Source organism: Pseudophryne corroboree, chromosome 1 (genome assembly GCF_028390025.1).
Source record: "Pseudophryne corroboree isolate aPseCor3 chromosome 1, aPseCor3.hap2, whole genome shotgun sequence".
NCBI classification, from domain to species: Eukaryota; Metazoa; Chordata; class Amphibia; order Anura; family Myobatrachidae; genus Pseudophryne; species Pseudophryne corroboree.
In genome coordinates, this window is record NC_086444.1 from 748,880,155 (window position 1) to 748,907,964 (window position 27,810).

General features: G+C 48.2%; 1 protein-coding gene across 2 annotated transcripts in view; it reads right to left on the reverse strand.

The window, feature by feature from the left end:
* Window positions 1-27,810, reverse strand: part of PARM1 (prostate androgen-regulated mucin-like protein 1) — a 223,004-nt gene that overhangs the window by 21,738 nt on the left and 173,456 nt on the right. For both annotated transcript variants that reach the window (XM_063916790.1, XM_063916801.1), the window contains exon 3: window positions 25,350-25,428. In XM_063916790.1, coding sequence (XP_063772860.1) covers window positions 25,350-25,428 — 79 coding nt within the window. The remainder of the gene's footprint in view (window positions 1-25,349; window positions 25,429-27,810) is intronic.

Consider the following 27,810-nt stretch of genomic DNA (forward strand, 5'->3'; position numbering starts at 1 on the left):
GCTGCTCGGCAGAGTTGTAATGCCGAGACCCCTCGGGCAGCCGCCCAAGATGAGCCCACCTTCCTTGTGGAATGGGCCTTGATAGATTTAGGCTGTGGCAGGCCTGCCACAGAATGTGCAAGTTGAATTGTGCTACAAATCCAACGAGCAATCGTCTGCTTAGAAGCAGGAGCACCCAGCTTGTTGGGTGCATACAGTATAAACAGCGAGTCAGATTTTCTGACTCCAGCCGTCCTTGAAATATATATTTTCAATGCCCTAAAAACGTCCAGCAACTTGGAATCCTCCAAATCGCTAGTAGCCGCAGGCACCACAATAGGCTGGTTCAGGTGAAACGCTGAAACCACCTTAGGCAGAAACTGAGGACGCGTCCGCAGTTCTGCCCTGTCCGAATGGAAAATCAGATATGGGCTTTTATACGATAAAGCCGCCAATTCTGACACTCTCCTGGCTGAAGCCAGGGCCAGTAGCATGGTTACTTTCCATGTAAGATATTTCAAATCCACCGATTTGAGTGGCTCAAACCAATGGGATTTGAGAAAATCCAAAACTACATTAAGATCCCACGGAGCCACTGGGGGCACAACCGGGGGCTGTATATGTAGTACTCCTTTTACAAAAGTCTGGACTTCAGGAACTGAAGCCAATTCTTTCTGGAAGAAAATCGACAGGGCCGAAATTTGAACCTTAATGGACCCTAATTTGAGGCCCATAGACAATCCTGTTTGCAGGAAATGTAGGAATCGACCCAGTTGAAATTCCTCCGTCGGGGCCTTCCTGGCCTCACACCACGCAACATATTTTCTCCAAATGCGGTGATAATGTTGTGCAGTCACCTCCTTCCTGGCTTTTACCAGGGTAGGGATGACCTCTTCCGGAATGCCTTTTTCCCTTAGAATTCGGCGTTCAACCGCCATGCCGTCAAACGCAGCCGCGGTAAGTCTTGGAATAGACACGGTCCCTGCTGAAGCAGGTCCCGTCTTAGAGGTAGAGGCCACGGATCTTCCGTGAGCATCTCCTGAAGTTCCGGGTACCAAGTTCTTCTTGGCCAATCCGGAGCCACGAGTATCGTTCTTACTCCCCTTTGCCGTATAATTCTCAGTACTTTTGGTATGAGAGGCAGAGGAGGAAACACATACACTGACTGGAACACCCACGGTGTTACCAGAGCGTCCACAGCTATTGCCTGAGGGTCTCTTGACCTGGCGCAATACCTGTCCAGTTTTTTGTTGAGGCGGGACGCCATCATATCCACCTTTGGTTTTTCCCAACGGTTCACAATCATGTGGAAGACTTCTGGATGAAGTCCCCACTCTCCCGGGTGTAGATCGTGTCTGCTGAGGAAGTCCGCTTCCCAGTTGTCCACTCCCGGAATGAACACTGCTGACAGTGCTATCACATGATCTTCCGCCCAGCGAAGAATCCTTGCAGCTTCTGCCATTGCCCTCCTGCTTCTTGTGCCGCCCTGTCTGTTTACGTGGGCGACTGCCGTGATGTTGTCCGACTGGATCAACACCGGCTGACCCTGAAGCAGGGGTTTTGCCAGGCTTAGAGCATTGTAAATCGCTCTTAGCTCCAGTATATTTATGTGAAGAGACATCTCCAGGCTTGACCACACTCCCTGGAAGTTTCTTCCCTGTGTGACCGCTCCCCAGCCTCTCAGACTGGCATCCGTGGTCACCAGGACCCAGTCCTGTATGCCGAATCTGCGGCCCTCTAACAGATGAGCACTCTGCAACCACCACAGAAGAGACACCCTTGTCCGTGGAGACAAAGTTATCCGCTGATGCATCTGCAGATGCGATCCGGACCATTTGTCCAGCAGATCCCACTGAAAAGTTTGTGCGTGGAATCTGCCGAATGGAATCGCTTCGTAAGAAGCCACCATTTTTCCCAGGACTCTTGTGCATTGATGCACAGACACTTTTCCTGGTTTTAGGAGGTTCCTGACAAGTTCGGATAACTCCCTGGCTTTCTCCTCCGGAAGAAACACCTTTTTCTGAACCGTGTCCAGAATCATTCCCAGGAACAGCAGACGTGTCGTCGGGGTTAATTGAGATTTTGGAAAATTCAGAATCCACCCGTGCTGTTGCAGCACTACTTGGGTTAGTGCTACTACGTCCTCCAGCTGTTCTCTGGACCTTGCCCTTATCAGGAGATCGTCCAAGTAAGGGATAATTAATACGCCTTTTCTTCGCAGAAGAAACATCATTTCGGCCATTACCTTGGTAAAGACCCGAGGTGCCGTGGACAATCTAAACGGCAGCGTCTGAAACTGATAATGACAGTTTTGCACCACGAACCTGAGGTACCCTTGATGTGAAGGGCAAATTGGGACATGCAGGTAAGCATCCTTGATGTCCAGGGACACCATAAAGTCCCCTTCTTCCAGATTCGCTATCACTGCTCTGAGTGACTCCATCTTGAACTTGAATTTTTGTATGTACAGGTTCAAAGATTTCAGATTTAGAATAGGTCTTACCGAGCCGTCCGGCTTCGGTACCACAAATAGTGTGGAATAATACCCCTTTCCCTGTTGTAGGAGGGGTACCTTGACTATCACCTGCTGAGAATACAGCTTGTGAATGGCTTCCAATACCGTCGCCCTGTCTGAGGGAGACGTTGGCAGAGCAGACTTTAGGAACCGGCGAGGGGGAGACTTCTCGAATTCCAACCTGTAACCCTGAGATACTACCTGCAGGATCCAGGGGTCCACCTGTGAGTGAGCCCACTGTGCGCTGAAATTCTTGAGTCGACCCCCCACCGCCCCTGAGTCCGCTTGTAAAGCCCCAACGTCATGCTGAGGGCTTTGCAGAAGCCGGGGAGGGCTTCTGCTCCTGGGAGGGAGCTGCTTGGTGCACTCTCTTACCCTTTCCTTTGCCTCGGGGCAGATATGACTGTCCTTTTGCCCGCTTGTTCTTATAGGAACGAAAGGACTGCGGCTGAAAAGACGGTGTCTTTTTCTGTTGGGAGGGGACCTGAGGCAAAAAGGTGGATTTCCCGGCTGTTGCCGTGGCCACCAAATCCGATAGACCGACCCCAAATAATTCCTCCCCTTTATACGGCAATGCTTCCATATGCCGTTTGGAATCCGCATCACCTGACCACTGTCGCGTCCATAAACTTCTTCTGGCAGATATGGACATCGCACTTACTCTCGATGCCAGAGTGCAAATATCCCTCTGAGCATCTCGCATATAAAGAAAAGCATCCTTTAATTGCTCTATAGTCAATAAAATACTGTCCCTATCCAGGGTATCAATATTTTCAGTCAGGGAATCCGACCAAACCACCCCAGCACTGCACATCCATGCTGAGGCGATGGCTGGTCGCAGTATAACACCAGTATGAGTGTATATACTTTTCAGGGTAGTTTCCAGCCTCCTATCAGCTGGATCCTTGAGGGCGGCCGTTTCAGAAGACGGTAACGCCACTTGTTTTGATAAGCGTGTGAGTGCCTTATCCACCCTAGGGGGTGTTTCCCAGCGCGCCCTAACCTCTGGCGGGAAAGGATATAATGCCAATAACTTCTTTGAAATTAGCAGTTTTCTATCGGGGTTAACCCACGCTTCATCACACACTTCATTCAATTCCTCTGATTCAGGAAAAACTACAGGTAGTTTTTTCAGACCCCACATAATACCCCTTTTTGTGGTACTTGCAGTATCAGAGATATGCAAAGCCTCCTTCATTGCCGTGATCATATAACGTGTGGCCCTACTGGAAAATACGTTTGTTTCTTCACCGTCGACACTAGATTCGGTGTCCGTGTCTGGGTCGACCGACTGAGGTAAAGGGCGTTTTACAGCCCCTGACGGTGTCTGAGACGCCTGGACAGGTACTAACTGGTTTGCCGGCCATCTCATGTCGTCAACTGATTTTTGTAACGTGCTGACATTATCACGTAATTCCATAAACAAAGCCATCCATTCCGGTGTCGACTCCCTAGGGGGTGACATCACCATTACCGGCAATTGCTCCGCCTCCACACCAACATCGTCCTCATACATGTCGACACACACGTACCGACACACAGCAGACACACAGGGAATGCTCTTATCGAAGACAGGACCCCACTAGCCCTTTGGGGAGACAGAGGGAGAGTTTGCCAGCACACACCCAAGCGCTATAAATATATAGGAACAACCCTATAGAAGTGTTGTTTCCTTTATAGCAGCTTAATATATCAATATCGCCAAAAAAGTGCCCCCCCTCTCTGTTTTTTTACCCTGTTTCTGTAGTGCAGTGCAGGGGAGAGTCCTGGGAGCCTTCCTCGCAGCGGAGCTGTGCAGGAAAATGGCGCTGTGTGCTGAGGAGATAGGCCCCGCCCCCTATTTCGGCGGGCTCTTCTCCCGGTGTTTGTGAGACCTGGCAGGGGTTAAATACATCCATATAGCCCCAGGGGCTATATGTGATGTATTTTTAGCCAGAACAAGGTATTATCATTGCTGCCCAGGGCGCCCCCCCCCAGCGCCCTGCACCCTCAGTGACCGCTGGTGTGAAGTGTGCTGACAACAATGGCGCACAGCTGCAGTGCTGTGCGCTACCTCATGAAGACTGAAAAGTCTTCTGCCGCCGGTTTCTGGACCTCTTCACTTTTCGGCATCTGCAAGGGGGTCGGCGGCGCGGCTCCGGGACCGGACTCCATGGCTGGGCCTGTGTTCGATCCCTCTGGAGCTAATGGTGTCCAGTAGCCTAAGAAGCCAATCCATCCTGCACGCAGGTGAGTTCACTTCTTCTCCCCTAAGTCCCTCGTTGCAGTGAGCCTGTTGCCAGCAGGACTCACTGAAAATAAAAAACCTAATAACTTTTTCTAAGCAGCTCTTTAGGAGAGCCACCTAGATTGCACCCTGCTCGGACGGGCACAAAAACCTAACTGAGGCTTGGAGGAGGGTCATAGGGGGAGGAGCCAGTGCACACCACCTAGTCCTAAAGCTTTTATTTTTGTGCCCTGTCTCCTGCTCCTGCGGAGCCGCTAATCCCCATGGTCCTGACGGAGTCCCAGCATCCACTAGGACGTCAGAGAAATAGTATTAATGGCACTATACTGGAAACTACTGAGGAGGATAGGGATCTAGGAGTCACTATTTCAGGTGACTTAAAGGCAGGTAAGCAATGTAACAAAGCAATGAGGAAGGCTAGTCAGATGCTTGGCTGCATTGGGAGAGGAATCAGCAGCAGAAAAAAAGAAGTAATAATGCCACTGTATAGGTCATTGGTACGGCCTCATCTAGTATACTATGTTCAATTTTGGAGGCCATATCTTCAAAAGGATATTAATACATTAGAGACTGTACAAAGAAGGGCAACTAAAATGGTGCATGGCCTACATCACAAAACATACCCAGAAAGACTAAAAAATCTCAATATGTTTGGAGCAGAGAAGGGAAAGGGGGGACATGATAGAAACTTTCAAATATATCAAGGGTTTTAACAAAGTCCAGGAGGGAAACATTCTCCAAATAAAGAGAAGCAATAGGACACGAGGACATGCACTTAGGCTGGAGGGGGTGGGGGGCTTCAGGTGAAATATGAGGAAAAATTACTTCCCAGAAAGGGTAGTGGACAAGTGGAATAGCCTCCCATCAGAGGTGGTAGAGGCTAAGACAGTAGAGCAATTTAAACATGCATGGGATAGACATAAGGATATCCTTACAAAGAAATAAGGATCAAATAAGTTTTGAGATAAAAATATGGTTAAATAAAAAGGGCAAACTAGATGGGCCAAGTGGTTCTTGTCTGCCGTCAAATTCTATGTTTCTTTGTTTAATAATGTCTCCTCTTAGACGCCTCTTTTCCAGTGTATACATGTTCAAACTAGTAAGCCTTTCCTCGTAATCCAGTTCTTCTAGCCCTTTAATCAATCTAGTAGCTCGCCTTTGAACCCTTTCGAGTTCACCAATATCTTTTTTTATACAGTGGTGCCCAAAACTGAACACAATATTCCAGGTGTGGACCCACCAATGATTTGTACAGCGGCAGAATTACATCCTCGTCCCTTGTCTCAATTCCCCGTTTTATGCACGCTAACACCTTACTTGCCTTCTTTACTTCGCTTTGACATTGTATACAGTTATTAAGCTTATTTTCAATGAGTACCCCCAAATCTTTTTCCAAAACTGTTACCCCTAGACTTTCCCCGTTTAATAGGATGTAGGATGCAAGTTTGTTTTTAGTCCCGAAATGCATTACCTTGCATTTTTCTATATTGAACCTCATTCTCCATTTAGACGCCCAGATTTCAAGTTTAGATAAGTCATTCTGCAGAGACTCCACATCTATTTCTGAATTAATTACCCATCACAGTTTAGTATCATCTGCAAAGACTGACACTGTGCTTTCCAGGCCTATTTCTGATCATTGATAAATATGTTGAACAGTAGTGGCCCGAGTACGGACCCCTGTGGTATTCCGCTGACTACTGGTGTCCAGCTTGAGGACTTCCCGTTGACCACTACTCGCTGTACCCTGTATAAACAGTTTTTTCTAGGCCAAGCTCCTTTAATTTGATGATTAGTCTCCTGTGAGGCACTGTATTGAAGGCTTTTGCAAAATTTACGTAGACCACATCCACTGCTTTTCCTTGATCAAGATTATCGCTCACTTCCTCGTAGAAGTTAACTAACTTAGTTTGACATGATCTGTCCTTCACAAACCCATGCTGGTTCTTGCTAATAATCTTAGTGGTCTGCAGATACTCCTGTATGCTATCCCTTAGAATTCCTTCTAATATTTTCCCCACTATAGATGTCAAACTAACCGGCCTGAAGTTACCCGGATGATTTTTGGATCCCTTTATAAATAATGGCACTACCTCTGCTATACGCCAATTCTTCGGTACCGTGCCAGATCTAATTGAACTATTGAAAATCAAGTATAGGGGTCTTGCTAGTTGTGACCTAAGCTCCATAAGAACCCTCGGATGAAGTCCGTCAGGGCCAAGTGATTTATTAATCTTTATTTTTCGTAATCTCTGCCTCACTACTTCTTTGCTTAAACAAGTATCTAACCACAAATCCTTACTGTCACTATCGCTATGCACTACTCCCACCTTTAGTTCTTCTCTGGTGAATACTGATGAAAAAAAGTTGTTCAGTATTTCTGCTTTTGATCCGTCATCATTTACCAATACTCCAAATTCATCCTTTATTGGACCTATGTTCTCTTTTTTTAACCTTTTACTGTTTATGTATTTAAAAAAAAAATTGGATTGGTTTTACACTCTATAGCAATTTGATTTTCGTTTTCAATTTTAGCTGCTCTTATTGCATTTTTGCATTCCTTATAGTACTGGAATGAATCCTATCCATTAGATTTAAATGCTTTGAAAGCACGCTTCTTTTTATCGATTTCTGCCTTGACCTTCTTGTTAAGCCACATCGGTTTGAGTTTGGTACTCCTGCGCTTACTGCCCATGGGAATACATTTTGAATATTGCTATCTAGCAACCCTTATAAAGCATCCCACATTTCCAAAGTGTTCTTACCATGAAACAAAACTTCAAACTCAAGGGTGGTCATTCCGAGTTAATCGCACGTAGCAACTTTTTGCTGCTCATGCGATCAACTTGACGCCGCCTATGGTGGAGTGTATTTTAGCATAGCAGGGCTGCGATCACTTGTGCAGCCCTGCTTTGCTACAAAAGTTTTGTGCAGAACAAGACCAGCCCTGCACCTACTTACCCAGTGCGACGGATCCTGCGATGAAGGTCCCGGCTATGACGTCAGACATCCGACCTCCAAACGCCTGGACACACCTTCGTTCGCCTTACCACGCCCGGGAAACGGTGAATAGACGCCCCGATCATCCTTCCTGCTGTCAATCTTCTTGCGATCGGGCCTGCGATCACTTTCTTCGGTCCGTGCGCAATGCTGGCGCCGTGCAGCCGCAGTTCTGACCCATTCGCACCGCATCAAAGAACAGTTGCGTGCGGAATGACCCCCAATGTCGTTTAATGCACATCTCAGCTTAATGAAGTTAGCCTTTCTAAAGTTAAATGTTTTTGTTGAACCCTTATAGCTATGTTTCCTGAAACTGATGTTGAAAGTGATCATATGGTGATCACTGTTACCCAAAGTCTCCCCAACTTTAGTATTCGATATGATGTCCATATTATTAGTAATTACTAGATCTAGAATAGTTTTAACCCTAGTTGGGTCCTCGACTAATTGATACAAGTAGTGATCTTTCTGCAGCGGGGTACATTGATATTCCACAGGGAATAACATCGGGGGTGTAAAGTAGGATCTTGATCCGAGGCACCAACAGGCTAAAAGCTTTGACTGTTCCCAAGATGCTCAGCGCCGCCTCCTCTATAACCCCGCCTCCGTGCACAGGAGCTTAGTTCGTAAACTGGTGCCTGCAGTGCAGGCAGCTAACAGGCAGGGCTGCTCCAGCAGCCCTAAGAAGAGCTATTTTAATGAAGATAGAAGACTTCAAGGGCTCCCCCAGTGGCGCTGTATACTCCCACGTCCCTGGTTGCCGGGTACTTACAGCAGAGGCTCCAGTTTTTAACCCAGGGCACACACACTAACCAAAGTTCTACGGGATCGCGTGGCCGTACTCAGGGAGGAGGTATGAGGGGCCCCCAGGCGGGACTCGCTGGAAATTGCGATCCGCCGTGGCCATTAGGAGGGGCTGGCGTGGACACTGTGGCAGTACAGGGACCCCACTAGACCACCAGGGTAAGGTCACAGGTCGGATTAGGCTATAATACATTTTATTAAGGCCCCTAGCACCCGGTGGTGAAGTCCAGTAAGGGAATAAGGCTCTGGCCTGTAGCCCCTCCCCCAGCCGCCATTTACAGTAAATGTTCCCACCCTGGAGCTGCATTTCTTTGTCTCCCTCACTCCCTGTCAGTGTTTGGGTGCCGTTACACACAGCTGCGCTGATTCTGGGACTGCTGGTTGATGCCCCCTCTGTAAAGCCACCTGCATCATCAGCGCTGTGCATTTACAGGACACTTAAGTATTCTACATGTCGTTTAAACAGTGTTAGTTAAGAACAAGTGCATACTTCAGGGTTATTTAGTACAAGTACCCTGTGATATTCATCCAGTTTTTACTGTGCATTGATATATCTGTTTATATACATAGCTTTACTCAGTGATAGTATTGCTAGTCCAGTGCAGTTTTATTGTTTGTTATAATTCCTGATTGTACATGTGACTGTGTGTGTGTGTGTGCATATAGCTGCTGGGTGATTTCTACTCCGTGTATCTCACTCCTACTACTATCACTATATTCTGTAACCAGAGTGGGCTCTGTACGTCAGGGTTATTAGATAATATAGGTATTTCACAGTATATACATATTTTGTATTTTTCTCTGTGTTTTTCAGTCACATTTTACCTCAGAAATCCTCTGTTTGCTGTCACACTGCACGGGGTATTATATCTGCTGATATTGTACTGTGTCGCCCGTGGTTTACGCTTTCATATCATGTCATCTACAGGGGGCGATGGGTCTGGGGCTGATTCCGCCGTGCGCGGTTATGATGTCCCAGATGCATTTGAGGATAACATGGCTGCGGAGGGTTCAGGTTCTGGGGGTTCTGTACCCCCCAGTCAGTTTGTAACAACGGGGGCACATCAGGGCCCGCCTTGGTCTGCCTTTTCTAATTTACTGACTACGCTGGTAACTAGACATGTTCCCCATATGGGACCTACTGTGCCTTATCAGCCTTATATGGTCCCTGCGGTTAATCCGCCATGGACAGATGCTCTGTCCACTCAGTTACAGCACTTGAATAACTCTTTGGATAAACGTATTCCTGACCCTTGCCCGCCTAAGACTAAACCTAAGAAGTTCTCTTAGCGGGCTGTTACTTCCTCTCAATCCACGCATGTTCCGGATACCTCTTCCGATGAAGATGGCGTGTATACTGACTGACCCCACAGACTCTGATCGTGACGTTTCTGATGGGGAATCTGTTTAACAGGTGGATGTTCCTGATCTATTAGAGGCTATCAGGCTCATTCTTCAGATTGATGATGATCCTGAGCCTGCTACTACATCTAAGAAACCAGACAGGTTCAAATGTCAGAAGGTTACTAAATTGGTTTTACTTCATTCTGACCATTTGGATGACATACGTCTGGAATCTTGGGAGAACCCAGGAAAGAAATTCACCCCGCACAAGAAGATGCTAGCCCACTATCCCCTTGCGGCAGAATTGAGTAAAAATAGGGAAACACAACCGTCGGTGGATTCGCAATCGCTCGGCTGTTGGTGTCATCTGCTCTGCCTGCACTACAGTCACTTCTCTCAAGGAGCCAACAGATAAGCGTGTGGAGGGCTACTTAAAAACTATCTATACCCTTGCAGGGGCTGCGCATAGGCCCACCATTGCTGCTACTTGGGCCACATAAGCTATTGAGGTGTGGGCTCAGGAAACAGAGGCTGAGTTTCCGTCTAATTTTTCTGAACATGCAAGATAATGTCTCTCTTATATTGTTACGGCATCTCATTACATTAAAGAAGCAGCTTCAGATGCAGGTGTTCTGACGAACAAGGCTGCTACGACATCCATTTTGGATCGCCGTATTCTCTGGTTGTGGTCCTGGTCGGTGGACTTGGACTCTAAGAAAACCTTGGAGGTGATCCCGTTTAAAGGGAACTCTCCTCTTTGGTGAGGATCTCAACAAGATTGTCTCTGACTTGGCTAAGAGTACTTCCTTTCGTGCCTTTCGCCCTCCGGGTAAAGCAAAGGGTCAGGCGTACCCAAAACAGTCTCGCACTTCCAAAACCACCAAGCCCAAGCCTAAAAGTGCCTGGGCTGCCCGTCAGCTGGCTTCCAAATCTGACAAGCCTGCGGCATGACGGGGCGGGCCTCCGTCTGGGGGATCCCAGGGTGGGAGACTGACTTGTACAGTTCACCCAGGTATGGTTGAAGACCACTTCAGACACTTGGGTACAGGAAGTCATCACTCACGGATACGCTATATCATTCAAGACACATCTTCCTCCTCGCTGTTGCCTGATGGACATCCCTTCGGATCAGGTGAAAGCAACAACTCTCCGTTTAGTGGTACAATCCCTCCTGGACACCGGAGTGGTACTGCCGATGACTCTGGCTCAGAGGGGCAGGGGGTACTATTCAACGCTGTTCCTAGTACCCAAACCGAATGGTTCCTCCCGGCCCATTTTCAACCTCAAATCTTTGAACAAGTTTTTGAGGTTCTCCAAGTTTCGTATGGATACCCTTGGCTCTATTGTCATGGCTTTTGAACCAGGGGACTATATGGTATCCCTGGATATACAGGATGTTTACCGGCATATCCCTATTGCCATGTCACATCAGCAATACCTGCGGTTTGCTATTGGCAATCTCCATGACCAATTCCGGCCCTTACCATTTGGTCTGACCACGGCTCCGCGAATTTTCCCCAAGGTCATGTCAGTTATGACGGCTTCACTCCACCGTCGGGGCATGAGGATCCTGCTGTCTCTGGACGACCTGCTGATCCTGGCCAATTCCCCAGAAGTTCTCCTCCATCATTTGGATCTGGCGGTCCAGTTTCTGAAAGCCCACGGGTGGCTAACCAACTGGAATAAATCATCCCTGGTCCCTGCCCAGAGCATGGTGCATCTGGAAGCATTTTTGGACACTCACAACCAGAGGTTGTTTTTGTCACAGGAGAAAGTCCTGAAGCTTCCGGACAAGATACGTTGCTTCCTCTCTCGTCCGCGTGTGTCAATACACTCGGCGATGCAAGTACTAGGCCTCATGGTGTTGGCTTTCGACATGGTGGAGTATGCTCAATTTCATTCCCGCCCTCTGCAGAAAGTGATTCTCGCCAAGCATGACGGCCTGCCTCACCGGATCAGGTCTCAAGTGATCTCCTTGTCTCCGGAGGTCCGTCTGTCATCGACCTTGTGGCGGCAGGACCATCGATTGAGCAGGGGTCGTTCTTTCTGGATCTCCAATTGGGTCCTTCTGACTACGGTTGCCAGTCTGAGGGGTTGGGGCGCGGTGTTGGAGCAACACTCTCTTCAGGGTTGGTGGACCAGGGAGGAGTCTCTCCTCCCGATAAACATTCTGGAATTGCGGGCAGTGTTCAATGCTCTGAAATTAGCTCGGCATCTGGTACTGAACAGACCTGTTCAAGTACAGTCAGACAACGCTACCACGGTGGCGTACATTAATCATCAAGGCGGCACTCGAAGCCGCATGGCAATGATGGAAGTGTCAAAGATTCTTCAATGGGCGGAACGCCATCTGTCAGCCATATCGGCAGTGTTCATTCCTCAACTGGGAAGCGGACTTCCTCAGCCGTCATGACGTACACGCCGGAGAGTGGAGCCTTCATCCAGAAGTATTTCAACTCCTAGTGGACAAGTGGGGCCTACCAGATGTAGACCTGATGGCGTCTTGACACAATCACAAGGTTCTGGTCTTCGGAGCAAGAACAAGGGATCCTCAAGCGGCGTTTGTGGACGCACTGGCAATTCCATGGAACTTTCAGCTGCCGTACGTGTTTCCTCCGGTGTCACTCCTGCCCAGAGTAGTGAGGAAGTTCAAGCAAGAAGGAGGAATCCTTCTTCTAATAGCTTCGGCGTGGCCCAGACGGCATTGGTTCTCAGCCCTACAGGGTCTCTCGCTAGAGCGTCCTCTTCTACTTCCGCAATGACCAGACCTCCTCGTTCAGGGCCCTTGTGATTTGGCCCGACTGGCTTTGACGGCACGGCTCTTGAAACTTCCGTACTGAGGGCCAAAGGATTTTCTGAGGTGGTCATTCAAACTATGTTGCAGGCCCGTAAGCCGGCTTCTGCTCGGATTTACCATAGGGTCTGGAATGCTTACTTTACTTGGTGCGCATCTAACAATCATGACGTTTACAAGTTTAGTACGGCCAAACTTTTGGCTTTCCTACAACAGGGCCTGGACATGGGCCTTCGGCTGGCCTCCCTCAAGGTTCATATTTCTGCCTTCTCGGTATGGTATCAGAGAAAAATTGCGACTCTGCCTGATGTTCATACATTCACTCATGGTGTTTTACGGATTCAACCTCCCTATGTCCCACCTGTGGCTCCTTGGGATTTGTTGGTGGTTCTGGAGGCTTTACAAGAGTCTCCGTTTGAACCTCTTGAATCTGCGGACCTTAAAAGGCTTTCCTTCAAGGTCTTGTTTCTGCTGGCTGTTGCCTCTGCTAGACGGGTATCAGATTTGGGTGCCTTGTCTTGTAGGTCCCCCTATCTGATTTTTCACCGTGACCGAGCGGTTCTTCGAACGCGCCCTAGTTATCTACCTAAGGTGGTGTCTTCTTTCCATCTTAAACAAGAGATTGCGGTTCCGTCCTTGATCTTTCCGGATTTATCCTCCAAAGAGCGGTCTTTGGATGTGGTACGGGCTCTCTGTATTTATGTGAAGAGGACAGCCTCCGTTAGGAAGTCTGATTCTCTCTTTGTACTGTTTGGTTTTCACAAACGTGGCTGGCCTGCTAACAAGCAGACCTTAACCAGATGGATTATAATGGTAATTGCACACAGGGGTGTATCTACCCATTGGCCAGGATGGCACTTGCCAGGGGCGCCAGGCAAGGAGGGGGCGCTGCTTGGCAGTGCCATCCACGGCCAGGGGGTAGAATCCAGTAGTACTGTCAGACTTGTTAGTGCCGGCGCCAGTGTCAGGAGGCAGTGCACCGCACCTCACTTGTAATCAGACTCAACATAAACTACAATTACCAGCATCCCTTGTTGCCAGGAGCTCTGGAAGCTGTAGTTTATTGTGAGTCTGATTGATCACTAGTGCAGTGCTGTGCTGCTGGACACCGATGCCGGCAGTAACAGACAGTCACAAGGTACAATCCGGATTAAGGGAGAGGAGGGGTTGCACAATACTTCACTGCACGGCATTGATGACCTTCGGGAAGTGGACGGAGTGGAAGCAGGGGGGTGGGGCTACACGGCACTCAGTCAGTGCCAGGCAACCAGGTTTTTTTTACAGTAAGGACAATACGTGTTTGGAATTCCCTGCCAGATAGAGTAGTAACGGCGGACTCGATCGATACTTTTAAGAATGGGCTAGATAAATTCCTAATGGATAAGGATATACAGGGTTATTGTGGGTAGGTCACGCACTATAATAATACAAAAAAAATAAAAATATATAGATAAAAATAGTGCTAAAAATAATACAGCGTAGGAGCCACAAATAGGATGAACTCGATGGACAAATTGTATTTTTTCAACCTCAGAAACTATATAACTATGTAAGTCAGCAGCATGGAGGAGAGGGGGAGAGGACAAGGAGCTACTAAAGTACATGCATTGAGTTCACCCTGTCTGTGAAGTGAGGGGGTAAACACTATATAGTCTGTATGTGTTGCTGTCACTGCATTTATGTATGTGACTATATGTGTATGTATGTTTGTGTGTGTATAAGTATCTACTGTATATATGTGTGTATTAGCGAGTGACTATGGGGGTAATTCTGAGTTGATCGCAGCAGGAACTTTGTTAGCAGTTGGGCAAAACCATGTGCACTGCAGGGGGGGGGGGGCAGACATAACATGTACAGGGAGAGTTAGATTTGGGTGGGTTATTTTGTTTCTGTGCAGGGTAAATACTGGCTGCTTTATTTTTACACTGCAATTTAGATTTCAGATTGAACACACCACACCCAAATCTAACTCTCTCTGCACATGTTATATCTGCCCCCCCTGCAGTGCACATGGTTTTGCTCAACTGCTAACAAAGTTCCTGCTGCGATGAACTCAGAATTACCCCCTATGTATGTGAATAAGTGTGTAACTATGGGGTTAATTCAGAGTTGATCGCAACAGCAAATTTGTTAGCAGTTGGGCAAAACCAGGGGGGTCATTCTGACCCATTTGCACGCTGCTGGTTGTCGCAGCGGTGCAAACGGGTTGGGACTGCGCTTGTGCGGCGCCCGCAATGCGAACACGTATCGTTGCCCAGCGACAGCCGTCGCCAGGCAACGACCAGACGAAAGTGATCGCTAGTGCGATCGCAAGAAGATTGACAGCAAGGAGGCGTTCCGGAGCGGATACTCACCGTTTTCTGGGAGTGGTGAGTCCAACGCAGGCGTGTCCAGGCGTTTGGAGGGCGGATGTCTGACGTCAATTCTAGGACCTGCATAGCTGGATCGATCGCACAGGGTAAGTAACTCTTACCCTGGTCTTGTTTTACAGGAATCTTTTTTTGCATAGCAGGGCTGCACAAGCGATCGCACAAGCGATCGCAGCCCTGCTATGCAGAAATACACTCCCCTATAGGCGGTGTCTAGTTGTTCGCACGGGTAGCAAAAAGTTGCTACGTGCGATCAGCTCGGAATTACCCCCCATGTGCACTGCAGGTGTGGCAAATACAACATTTGCAGAGAGAGTTAGATTTGGGTGAGTTATTTTGTTTCTGTGCAGGGTAAATACTGATTGCTTTATTTTTACACTGCTATTTGGATTTCAGTTTGAACACACCCCACCCAAATCTAACTCTCTCTGCACATGTTATATCTGCCCTCCCTGCAGTGCACATGGGGGGTAATTCTGAGTTGATCAGAGCAGGAATTTTGTTAGCAATTGGGCAAAACCATGGGGGTAATTCAAGTTGATCGCAGCAGGAATTTTTTTTTAGCAATTGGGCAAAACCATGGGGGTCATTCCGAGTTGTTCGCTCGCAAGCTGCTTTTAGCAGCTTTGCACACGCTAAGCCGCCGCCTACTGGGAGTGAATCTTAGTTTATCAAAATTGCGAACGAAAGATTAGCAGAATTGCGAATAGACACTTCTTAGCAGTTTCTGAGTAGCTCCAGACTTACTCGGCATCTGCGATCAGTTCAGTGCTTGTCGTTCCTGGTTTGACGTCACAAACACACCCAGCGTTCGCCCAGACACTCCTCCGTTTCTCCAGCCACTCCCGCGTTTTTCCAAGAAACGGTAGCGTTTTTTTCACACACTCCCATAAAACGGCCAGTTTCCGCCCAGAAACACCCACTTCCTGTCAATCACATTACGATCACCAGAACGAAGAAAAAACCTCGTAATGCCGTGAGTAAAATTCCTAACTGCATAGCAAATTTACTTGGCGCAGTCGCACTGCGGACATTGCGCATGCGCATTAGCGACTATTCGCTCCGTTGCGAGAAAAAAATAACGAGCGAACAACTCGGAATGACCCCCCATGTGCACTGCAGGGGGGCAGATATAACATTTGCAGAGAGTTAGATTTGGGTGGGTTATTTTGTTTCTGTGCAGGGTAAATACTGGCTGCTTTACTTTTACACTGCAATTTAGATTGCAGATTTAACTCACCACACCCAAATCTATCTCTCTCTGCACATGTTATATCTGCCTCCCCTGCAGTGCACATGGTTTTGCCCAACTGCTAACCAGGGGCCAGATGTATGAAAGTGTGCTGTGGTTCCCGCTGACCACAGCGCACCTTAAGGCAGCATTTTGCGCTGCACCCATATGTATGAACGGCGTGTTAACGCCGTATGCACTGGCCGCCGCGCGCCCCCGCCACTTACCACTTACCCGCAGTACTGAATGGGAGACGAAGAGCAGAGGCAATGTATGATTGCCTCTGCTGTCCCTTTTCGTCTCCTGAAGCCGCCGATCCGGAACGCCTTCCCCCGGGCAGGCGATGTGTTCAAAATGTGCAGTGGCTTATTTTTTTTTTTTTGGTTTTGAATAAACTTTATTTAACGAGGACATTCTTCTGCTGGTCCACACAGCTCTACTGCGCATGCGCCGGGGGCCTCTGGCGGTGCACACAGGAAGAAGGGTGCATGCGCACACATTGCGGCGCCGAGCCGATGTGGAAGGTGCGCTACCGCGGGAAAGGTAGGATAACGCACTCCCACATCGGCGGGGGCCTTAATCATACATTGTGGCGGCAGCTGCGGGCGTATCACCACGATAATGTGGTGATACGCCCCTGGACACATAACGTCCGTTAGGACGTTTTTTCATACATCACCCCCAAAGTTCCTGCTGCGATCAACTCAGAATTACCCCCCATGTGCACTGCAGGGGAGCAGTGGCGGATTTAGGGGGGGGGCACCAAGGCACGTGCCCCCCCTGTCATTTTTAGTGCAGACTGACATGCGGACGAGTGTCCGCATGTCAGTCTGCGGTCTCGTTTCGTCCCCTGCTGTTAGGAGGGACACGGAGGGCACAGTGCGCGCCTCTCCTGTGTCCCTCCTGTGTCTCCGGCGGCCGCTGGTCTCATAAAGGAAGTGCCGTTCGTGAGCACTTCCTTTATTACAGTGACCCGCGGCCGCCGGAGACCCAGGAGGGACACAGGGAGGCGTGCACTGTGCCCTCCGTGTCCCTCCTAACAGCAGGGGAGCGGGGGGAGCAGCGGCGGCGGCGGAGGAAGGGGGGGGGACGGGGGACGCACTGGGGGGGAATATCTGGCACTGGGGGCATATTTGCAGGGAGGGGGGGGGGGGCGAATATCTGGCACTGGGGACATATATGGCACTGGGGGGAATATCTGGCACTGGGGGCATATCTGGCACTGGGGGGGGGGGGATATCTGGCACTGGGGGCATATGTGGCACTGGGGGGGGGGGATATCTGGCACTGGGGGGAATAACTGGCAGGGAAGGGATATCTGGCACTGGGGCATTGTCTGGCACTGGGGGCATATGTGGCACTGGGGGGGGGGAATATCTGGCACTGGGGCATATGTGGCAATGGGGGCATATATAGCACTGGGGGCATATGTGGCACTGTCGGGGAATATCTGGCACTGGGGGTATATGTGTACCTGGCACATGGGGGGGGCTATATTTGGCACTGGGGGCATGTGAGTACCTGGCACCGTGGGGGAATATCTGGCACTGGGGACATATGTGGCACTGGGAGCACAGCCCTAGCAACAAGGACTACCTCCTAGCAACGAGCATGACACCCAGTGCATGAAACCCCTGGCAACGAGCATGACACCCAGTGCATGAAACCCCTGGCAACGAGCATGACACCCAGTGCATGAAACCCCTGGCAACGAGCATGACACCCTGAGCATGAAAACCCCTGGCACCGTGCATGGAACCAAGAGCATGAAACCCCTGGCAACGAGCATGACACCCAGTGCATGAAACCCCTGACAACGAGCAGGTATTTGAAAAGTAATTAGAAGCCTTACTGTAGGATTTAATGTGTAATGGGCATTACGGTGTGTGGCATAATGTATCACGGACATTGCGGTGTGTGTCATAATGTGTCGCAGGCATTACGGTGTATGGTATACTCTATCGCTGGCATTGTGATATGTGGTATAATGTCTCAGGGTCATTGCAGTGTGTGGCATAATGTATCACGGACATTGCGGTGTGTGTCATAATGTGTCAGGCATTACGGTGTGTGGTATACTATATCACGGGCATTGTGGTATGTGGTATAATGTCTCAGGGTTATTACAGTGTGGCATAATATATAACGGGCATTGCGGTGTGTGGCATAGGGTATAACGGGCATTGCGGTATGTGTCACAGGCATTACGGTGTATGGTATACTATATCACGGGCATTGTGGTATAATGTCTCAAGGTCATTGCAGTGTGTGGCATAATGTGTCCCAGACATTGTATGTGCTATAATGTATCAGGGGCAGTGCAGTGTGTAGCATAATGTATAACGGGCATTGCGATTCCTGTCATAATGTGTCACAGGCATTACGGTGTGTGGCATAATGTGTCTGGGGCATTACAGTGTGTGCATATTGTGTCATGTGCATTATTGTGTGTGGAATAATGTCTAAGGGCCATTGCAGTATGTGGAATAATGTATACTGGGCATTACTATAAGGAGGAAAAATGACAAATAATGTAAGGGGCATGAATCAGGATTATTTTTCTTTTCTGTGGTGGCCAACGTCTGGGCGTGCAGGTTGCAAAACTGGGGTATAAGGTAGTCTTTTCCTGCAATACCACGCCCATTCCAACGAAGCCACGCCCATTCCAACGAAGCCACGTCCCTTATGGTGCCCCCCCTGTAATTTTTTTCTGGATCCGCCCCTGCAGGGGAGGCAGATATAACATGTACAGAGAGAGTTAGATTTGGGTGGGGTGTGTTCAATCTGCAATCTAAATTGCAGTGTAAAAATAAAGCAGCCAGTATTTACACTGCACAGAAACAAAATAACCCACCCACATCTAACTCTCTCTACAAATGTTACATCTGCCCCCCCTGCAGTGCACATGGTTTTGCCCAATTGCTAACAAAATTCCTGCTGCGATCAACTCAGAATTACCCCCATGGTTTTGCCCAACTGCTAACAAATTTGCTGCTGCGATCAACTCTGAATTAGGCCCAATGTATGTATGTGACAGTATATATGTTTGTAACTATTTGTATATACTGCATGTATGACTGTACTGTATATCATATGCACTGTATGTGTTTTGTGTGTGACAGTATGTATGTGTATATGTGTGTGCCTATGGGCGGGATCAGATGTACTAATGGCAGTGGGGGTTATTCGGTAAGGATTGCAGATTCTGCTAAAAAGTAGAATCTGCAATCCTTTCTATTGCATGCTGGGGGATGCTCAGCCACTGCGACCGCAATTTAATTGTGGTCGCAGCAACTGTGGAAGACCCCCTGCAGCTAGGCTGCGTATGCAGGTGGTCCGCCACCATTTTTAGCACTGAGAACTAATAATAAAATAGAAATATATTTACTTGCACTTGTCCACATTTCTATTTTCTATTTGTATTCCCCATATGTCTTTTATAGACAGTGTTTCCTATAGGGGTACTACTGTGTGGCATAACGTGATTAAGAGACACTACTGTGCGGTGTAAAGTGATACTGTTTGGCATAATGTGAATTGGAAGTACTATTGTGTGGCCACGCCCATTCCCCACAAGGCCACACCCTTTTTTATACACCCTCCTTATTTCCAATATGTGTGTGTGGGTGTGTGTGGGGGAGGGGGACCAGCCCTTACTTTGCCAGGGGCGCTCGGACCCCTAGAAACACTCCTGATTGCACATGCTTATGTACAGGCTGGCCTTCCAGCTCCTGCTACCATCAAAGCCCATTCTACTCGGTCTGTTGGACCTTCTTGGGCGGCCCGCCGTGATGCGACTCTTGAACAATTGTGCAAGGCGGATACGTGGTCCTTAGTGAACACGTCCATAAGGTTCTATGCCTTCGTTACTTCCGCCTCCCAGGATGCTTCCTTTGGACGCTGGGTTCTTGTGCCCGCTACAGTGTGTCCCCTCCCATAAGGAACTGCTTTAGGACATCCCAATGTTATTTCCTGTGGAATACAGTGTACCCCGCTGCAGAAAATTATATTTATGGTAAGAACTTACCTTTGTTAAATCTCTTTCTGCAAGGTACACTGGGTTCCACAGGACGCCCACCCTGACGCACTTAGCTTCTTTGGGTTGGTATGGCATTAGCCGCTGATACCTTCTCCTGTCGTGAGAATGTGATGTCTGTGGCTACTAACTGTTGTTGTTTCTTTTGCCTGCTACTGCATTGGATTGCTGAACAAAACTGAGCTCCTGTGCATGGAGGCGGGATTATAGAGGAGGTGGCGCTCAGCATCTTGGGAACAGTCAAGGCTTTTAGCCTGTTGGTGCCTCGGACCAAGACCCTACTCTACACCCCCTGATGTTATTCCCTGTGGAATCCAGTGTACCTCGCAGAAAGAGATTTAACAAAGGTAAGTTCTTACTATAAATCTCATTTTTGGCAATACCTTTGTTAACACCCTTTTTAGAACCCATGCAAATACCCTTGCCCTTGCTGGCTGCTCTTTCCCTCCCCCCTTCTCCACCCCCATTTAGCTGATTACCACCATCTTTACTATTCTCGCTACATGACCCATAGTTTCTAACTAAACCATCCCCCCAGGCTTCTAGTTTAAAAGCTCCTCCAACCTACTAACCATCCTTCCCCCCCAGCACCGCAGCCCCTCACGTCGTTCAGCAATCACCAATATTGAGTTGACATGCAGCTCAACCCATCAATGTCGGGCTGAGCTGCATGTCCGGGAATGCCGGCAGTGATGTCACTGATCGTTATCCTTGAACGATAACGTTCAGTGTGTACGCACTATATCGTTGAATGCTACATCGTTCAACGATATAGTCGTTCATCACCAGCATTTCAGCATCACCCAGTATTTACACGGCTTTCTTCACTGCTGTATTTTTGCATAGTACATTAAATAAACAGTGAAAACAATCTTTAGAGAAGCTTTACTTCCCTACCAAAGTTCCAGCAACAGCTAATAATCGTATGGAATAACTGAAATAGTCTAAAGTGCAAGAGGAGTAGTCTAGTAGTGAACTGATATGAACCATCTTCCCTGTTTAGCTCAGTGTTTACTAATGGTTAAGCTGAATCAAAGTGGTTCTATTGCTCTCTTCATACGCGGTGAGCAGCACATGTATCACATGGACTACTGCTGTATATAATTAGTAACAGAAATAATCATAGGCAAAACCTTTTCACTAAATGGCTTTCATGTAGTTCTTAAACCATATCCCAAAGTACATCAGTTTCTCTTTTTGTTTATGACTACATTCTATTCATAATATCCACGTGTATCTGACCTCTAATTTCATTATATTAAAATGAATTCTATAGATTATTTGTACGTTTTAGTGCTTAGTTGTCATACCTCCTAACATTTAAAATAGATGGATAGGGACTTCTGTCCGCGCCCGTCCGAAAAGGGAGTGTGACCTGGGAAAAGGGTGTGTGGCTTTGTGGCAGTGCCGCGATCGATAACCATGCCCCCGCTGTTGTCAGTGAGGGGGCATGCCCAGCGCTCTGTGAGCTGCTGGCATGCCCTCTCTCCCTCTGTCTCCACTGAATAGACGTGTCTTTTCTCCACTGCTCTACAGCAGAGCAGCAGTGACAGGAGCCTCCCAACTGCCCCCTCGCTGCGGCCAGCGGGTGGGACAGCCCCAAAAAAACGGGACTGTCCCGTGAAAAATCGGGACAGTTGGGAGGTATGAGTTGTATTTTAGCTGTACTAAGTTTTATTATCTTGTTGTATTATATCTGTAATATGTTTTAGTGCTTTGTTGTGTTTGAGCTGTACTACGTTTTATTACCATGTTGTGTTATAATTGTAGTAAGTTTTATGACCTTGTTGTGTTAAATCTGTAATACGTTTTAGTACTTTGTTGTGTTTTAGCAGTACTAGGTTTTATTACCTTGCTGTGTTATAATTGTAGTAAGATTTAGTACTTTGTTGTGTTTTAGCAGTACTAGGTTTTAATACCTTGCCGTGTTATAATTGTAGTAAGATTTAGTACTTTGTTGTGTTTTAGCTGTACTAGGAGCCTAATTCAGACCTGATTGCTGGGCTGCTAATTTAGCTGTTCTGCAATCAGATAGTCGCCACCCAAGGGGAGTGTAAATTCCCCCGTGCAAATGTGAGATCGCATATGTATGCCGTGCGTAAATATCCCTCAGTCAGCAGACAGCTGCAAATCAGTTTGCACCTCACTCACCATTGAATAATTTTTCCACTGTGTACAGTGTGTGCGTAGCCCATGACCTACTCCCACAGTGCGAAAAGAACAGCCTGATCGGGGCCGGAGCTGACGTCACACATCCTGCCAGAAAACGCTTGGGAACGCCTGTGTTTTCCCTGACACTCCTAGAAAATGATCAGTTACCAATCACAAATGCTCTCTTCATGTCAATCAGCTTGCGAATGGCTGTGCGATTGAAATTTTCGTTTGCCGCTGTTTGGTGATGCCTGTTTTTTTTGGGTGACGCGTGTGCTCATTGCGGTGCATACGCATGTACAGTCAATCGATAATCGCCCACTGTACGAAAACGCACAACAGCAATCAGGTCTGAATCAGGCCCTAAGTTTTATTACCTTGCTGTGTTATATCTAGAATAAGCTTCAGTACTTTGTTGTGTTTTAGCTGTACTAAGGTGTTGGGTATACTCTGCCGGCGAACCGCATCCCGTACTAAGTTTTATTACCTTGCTGTGTTATAACTGTAGTAAGTTTTAGTACTTTGTTGTGTTGTACTTGTACTAAGTTTTATTACCTAGTTGTGTTATACCATAGGTCTGCAAACTCGGTCCTCATTACCCCTCACAGTGCATGTTTTGCAGGTAACCCAGCAGGTGCACAGGTGTATATATGACTCACTGACACATTTTAAAAGGTCCACAGGTGGAGATAATTATTTCACTTGCGTTTCTGTGAGGAGACTTGCAAAACATGCAATGTGTGAGGTAATGAGGACCGAGTTTGCAGACTTATGTGTTATACAGTATCTATAATAAGTTTTAGTACTTTATTGTGTTTTAGCTGTACTATAGGGATGATTCAGACCTGATAGCTGCTGAGCGTTTTCGCACATCTGGTGATCAGTGATTAACTGCGCATGCGTATGCACCACAATGTGCATGCGCGTCGCCGGTCAGCAACAGGCTAGTGCAAAAATTCTAATCGCACAGCCATTCGCATGCTGATTGACAGGAGGAGGCCGTTCGTGGGTGGTAACTGACCGTTTTCTGGGAGTGTCAGGAAAAACGCAGGCATTCCCAAGCGTTTTCTGTGAGGGTGTGTGACGTCAGCTCCGGCACCGATCAGTCCGTTCTGATCGCACTGTAGGAGTAAGTCCTGGGCTGCGCACAGACTGCACACAGTGGTAAAAACCATTCAGTGGTGAGTGAGGTGCGAACGGACTTGGAGCATTGGAGGAGATTTAGAGATTTGGAGAAACCCCTGGCAACGAGCATTACACCCCAGGCAATGAGCATTACACCCTTGGCAATGAGCATGACACCCAGAACAAGAAACCCCTGGCAATGAGCATGGAACCCAGAGCATGAAAACCAGGGCATGAAAACCCTGGCAGTGAGCAGGGAACCCAGAGCAAGAAACCAGTGACAACAAGCAGGTAATTTAAAAGTAATTATAAGCTTTACTGTGGGGCATAATGTGTAATGGGCATTATGGTATGTGGCATGATGTTTTATGGGCATTGTGGTGTGTGGAATAATGCTTAACAGGCATTGTGGTGTGTGGCTTAATATGTCACAGGCTTTACAATGTGTGATATAATGTATCACAGGCATTGTGGTGTGTGGCATAATGTATAACGGCATTGTGGTGTGTGACATAATGTGTCACAGGCATTACGGTGTGTGGCATACTGTATCACGGGCATTGCGTGTGTGGTATAATGTGTTACAGGCATTACGGTGTGTGGTATAACGTATCACAGGCATTGCGGTGTGTGGCATAATGTATAACAGGCATAGCGGTATGTGGCATACTGTATCACGGGCATTGCGGTGTGTGGTATAATGTGTCAGAGACATTGTGGTGTGTGGCATAATGTATCACGGGCATTATGGTATGTGACATAATGTATCATGGGCATTGTGGTGTGTGGTATAATGTGTAAGGGACATTACTATAAGAAGGAAAAATGACAAATAAAGTAATCTGTATTATTTTTTTCCTGTGGTGGCCAATGTCTGGGCGTGCAGGTTGCAAAACTGGAGTCAGAGGCAGAACTCCGGGAGGCAACGGAGTAATCTGCCGCCGGGCTCCTGCTCTGAAGGGGGGCACCTCTCCTCTCGTTCTTTGACACCATTGCATTAAGTTAATTGATAGCTGTCGCTGTCTTTTCAGTGGCCGGCTTCCTCACTGGTCCCTGCACCTTACAAATCACACCCTCTCTATTATACTGAATATACACATTTTACAAGTATCACACCCAGGATTAGAAACCACAACCTATTACACTGGAAGCAGACACCTTACCGATGAAGCTGTTTGCTCCTGTATAGGAAATATGAGAATTTAACTATATGAAGATACTTCTCTGACAATTACACGTAACTTCATATAGTTAGAATTCTCATGCTTCCTCTACAGGAGCAAATAACTCTATCAGTAAAGTGTCTGCTGTTAGTGTAACAGGTCATGGGTTCTAATCCTGGGTATGACTGCTAAGAAATGTGTGATTTAAAATAAAAGACAATTAAATGTATAAATACAGTATATAAACTTTTTTTCAGAACACACACACACACACACACACACACACACACACACACACACACATATATATACACACACACACACACACACACATACATATATTTATCTTAATATAGGAAATAGGGGGGCACTAATATTTATCTTGCCTCCGGGCAACTGTGACGAACTTACGCCACTGACTGGAGTACAAGGTAGTCTTTTTCCTGCAAGGCCACGCCTCTTGCAGTGAGGTGCAAATGAGAATGGGAGCGGGGCCACAGAAACTTTTTCAGCTTGGGGAAGTACATTTCTAAAAACGCCAATGGTTTATTGTATGCAGCATCACCTAGTAAAACCACCTTCTATGCCTGAAACAATATCAAGACACTTACCTAATCTTCCAGAATGCTGCTCCTCCAAATATTAATAAGACAAGGACAATTACAATTATTGTAATTGCAGCAACACTTCCTGTATAAAAAAAACAAGAGAACACTGGTTAAATATGCCTGTACTTCACAAATGTATTTTATAATGTAATATATTTGAACAAACACATAACTGATTACATATACCAGTGGCGTAACTACTGCCCCCGCAGTCCTCGCGGTGGCTTGGGGGCGAGGGGCTGCGGGGGCGCCACTGATTACAGCAGACTGACATGCGGACGAGCGCCCGCATGTCAGACTGCTTTCTCCTTCCCGCCGCCGCTTGTTGGAGGGACACGGACGGCACAGCGTGTGCCTCTCCTGTGTCCCTCCTGCATCATCTCCGGCGGCCGCGGGTCTAATAGGGGGAAGTGCCGTCCGTGAGCTCTAATTGGCTCACGGACGGCACTTCCCCCTATTAGACCCGCGGCCGCCGGAGATGATGCAGCAGGAGGGACACAGGAGAGGCGATCTGTGCCCTCCGTGTCCCTCCAATAAGCGGCGGCGGCGACGGCGGCACTGGGAGGAATATCTGGCACTGGGGGGGGGATGTCTGGCACTGGGGCATATATGGCACTGGGGGGGAGATGTCTGGCACTAGGGGGGATATCTGGCACTGGGGCATATATGGCACTGGGGGGGGGGATGTCTGGCACTGGGGGGGATATCTGGCACTGGGGGGGGGGATGTCTGGCACTGGGGCATATAGGGCACTGGGGGGGGGATGTCTGGCACTGGGGGGGATATCTGGCACTGGGGGGGGGGATGTCTGGCACTGGGGCATATATGGCACTGGGGGGGAGATGTCTGGCACTAGGGGGGATATCTGGCACTGGGGCATATATGGCACTGGGGGGGGGGATATCTGGCACCGGGGGGGGGGGGGATGTCTGGCACTGGGGGGGATATCTGGCACTGGGGGGGGGGGGGTGTCTGGCACTGGGGCATATATGGCACTGGGGGGGGATGTCTAACACTGGGGCATATATGGCACTGGGGGGGATGTCTGGCACTGGGGGGGGATGTCTGGCACTGGGGGGGATATCTGGCACTGGGGGGGGATGTCTGGCACTGGGGCATATATGGCACTGGGGGGGGATGACTGGCACTGGGGGTGGGGATGTCTGGCACTAGGGGGGATATCTGGCACTGGGGGAATATCTGGCACTGGGGGCATATGTGGCACTGGGGGGGAATATATGGCACTGGCGGCATATCTGGCACGGGGGGAATATCTGGCACTGGGGGCATATGTGGCACTGGGGGGGAATATCTGGCACTGGGGGCATATGTGGCACTGGGGGGGGGGGTATATGTGTACCTGGCACATGGGGGGGGGGCTATATTTGGCACCGGGGGCATGTGAGTACCTGGCACCGTGGGGGAATATCTGGCACTGGGGTCATATGTGGCACTGGGAGCACAGCCCTAGCAACAAGGACTACCTCCTAGCAGCGAGCATGACACCCAGTGCATGAAACACCTGACAACGAGCATGACACCCAGTGCATGAAACACCTGGCAACGAGCATGACACCCAGTGCATGAAACCCCTGACAACGAGAAGGTAATTGAAAAGTAATTAGAAGCCTTACTGTAGGACTTAATGTGTAATGGGCATTACGGTGTGTGGCATAATGTATCACGGACATTGCGGTGTGTGTCATAATGTGTCACAGGCATTAAGGTGTATGGTATACTATATCGCGGGCATTGTGATATGTGGTATAATGTCTCAGGGTCATTGCAGTGTGTGGCATAATGTATCACGGACATTGCGGTGTGTGTCATAATGTGTCAGGCATTACGGTGTGTGGTATACTATATCACGGGCATTGTGGTATGTGGTATAATGTCTCAGGGTCATTGCAGTGTGGCATAATACATAACGGGCATTGCGGTGTGTGGCATAGGGTATAACGGGCAGGGCATTGCGGTATGTGTCACAGGCATTACGGTGTATGGTATACTATATCACGGGCATTGTGGTATAATGTCTCAAGGTCATTGCGGTGTGTGTCATAATGTGTCACAGGCATTGTATGTGCTATAATGTATCAGGGGCATTGCAGTGTATAGCATAATGTATAACGGGCATTGCGATTCCTGTCATAATGTGTCGGGGGCATTACGGTGTGTGGCATAATGTGTCACAGGCATTACGGTGTGTGGCATAATGCGTCACAGGCATTACGGTGTGTGGCATAATGTGTCGGGGGCATTATGGTGTGTGGCATAATGTGTCATGTGCATTATTGTGTGTGGAATAATGTCTAAGGGCCATTGCAGTATGTGGCATAATGTATACTGGGCATTACTATAAGGAGGAAAAATGACAAATAATGTAAGGGGCATGAATCAGGATTATTTTTCTTTCCTGTGGTGGCTAACGTCTGGGCGTGCAGGTTGCAAAACTGGGGTATAA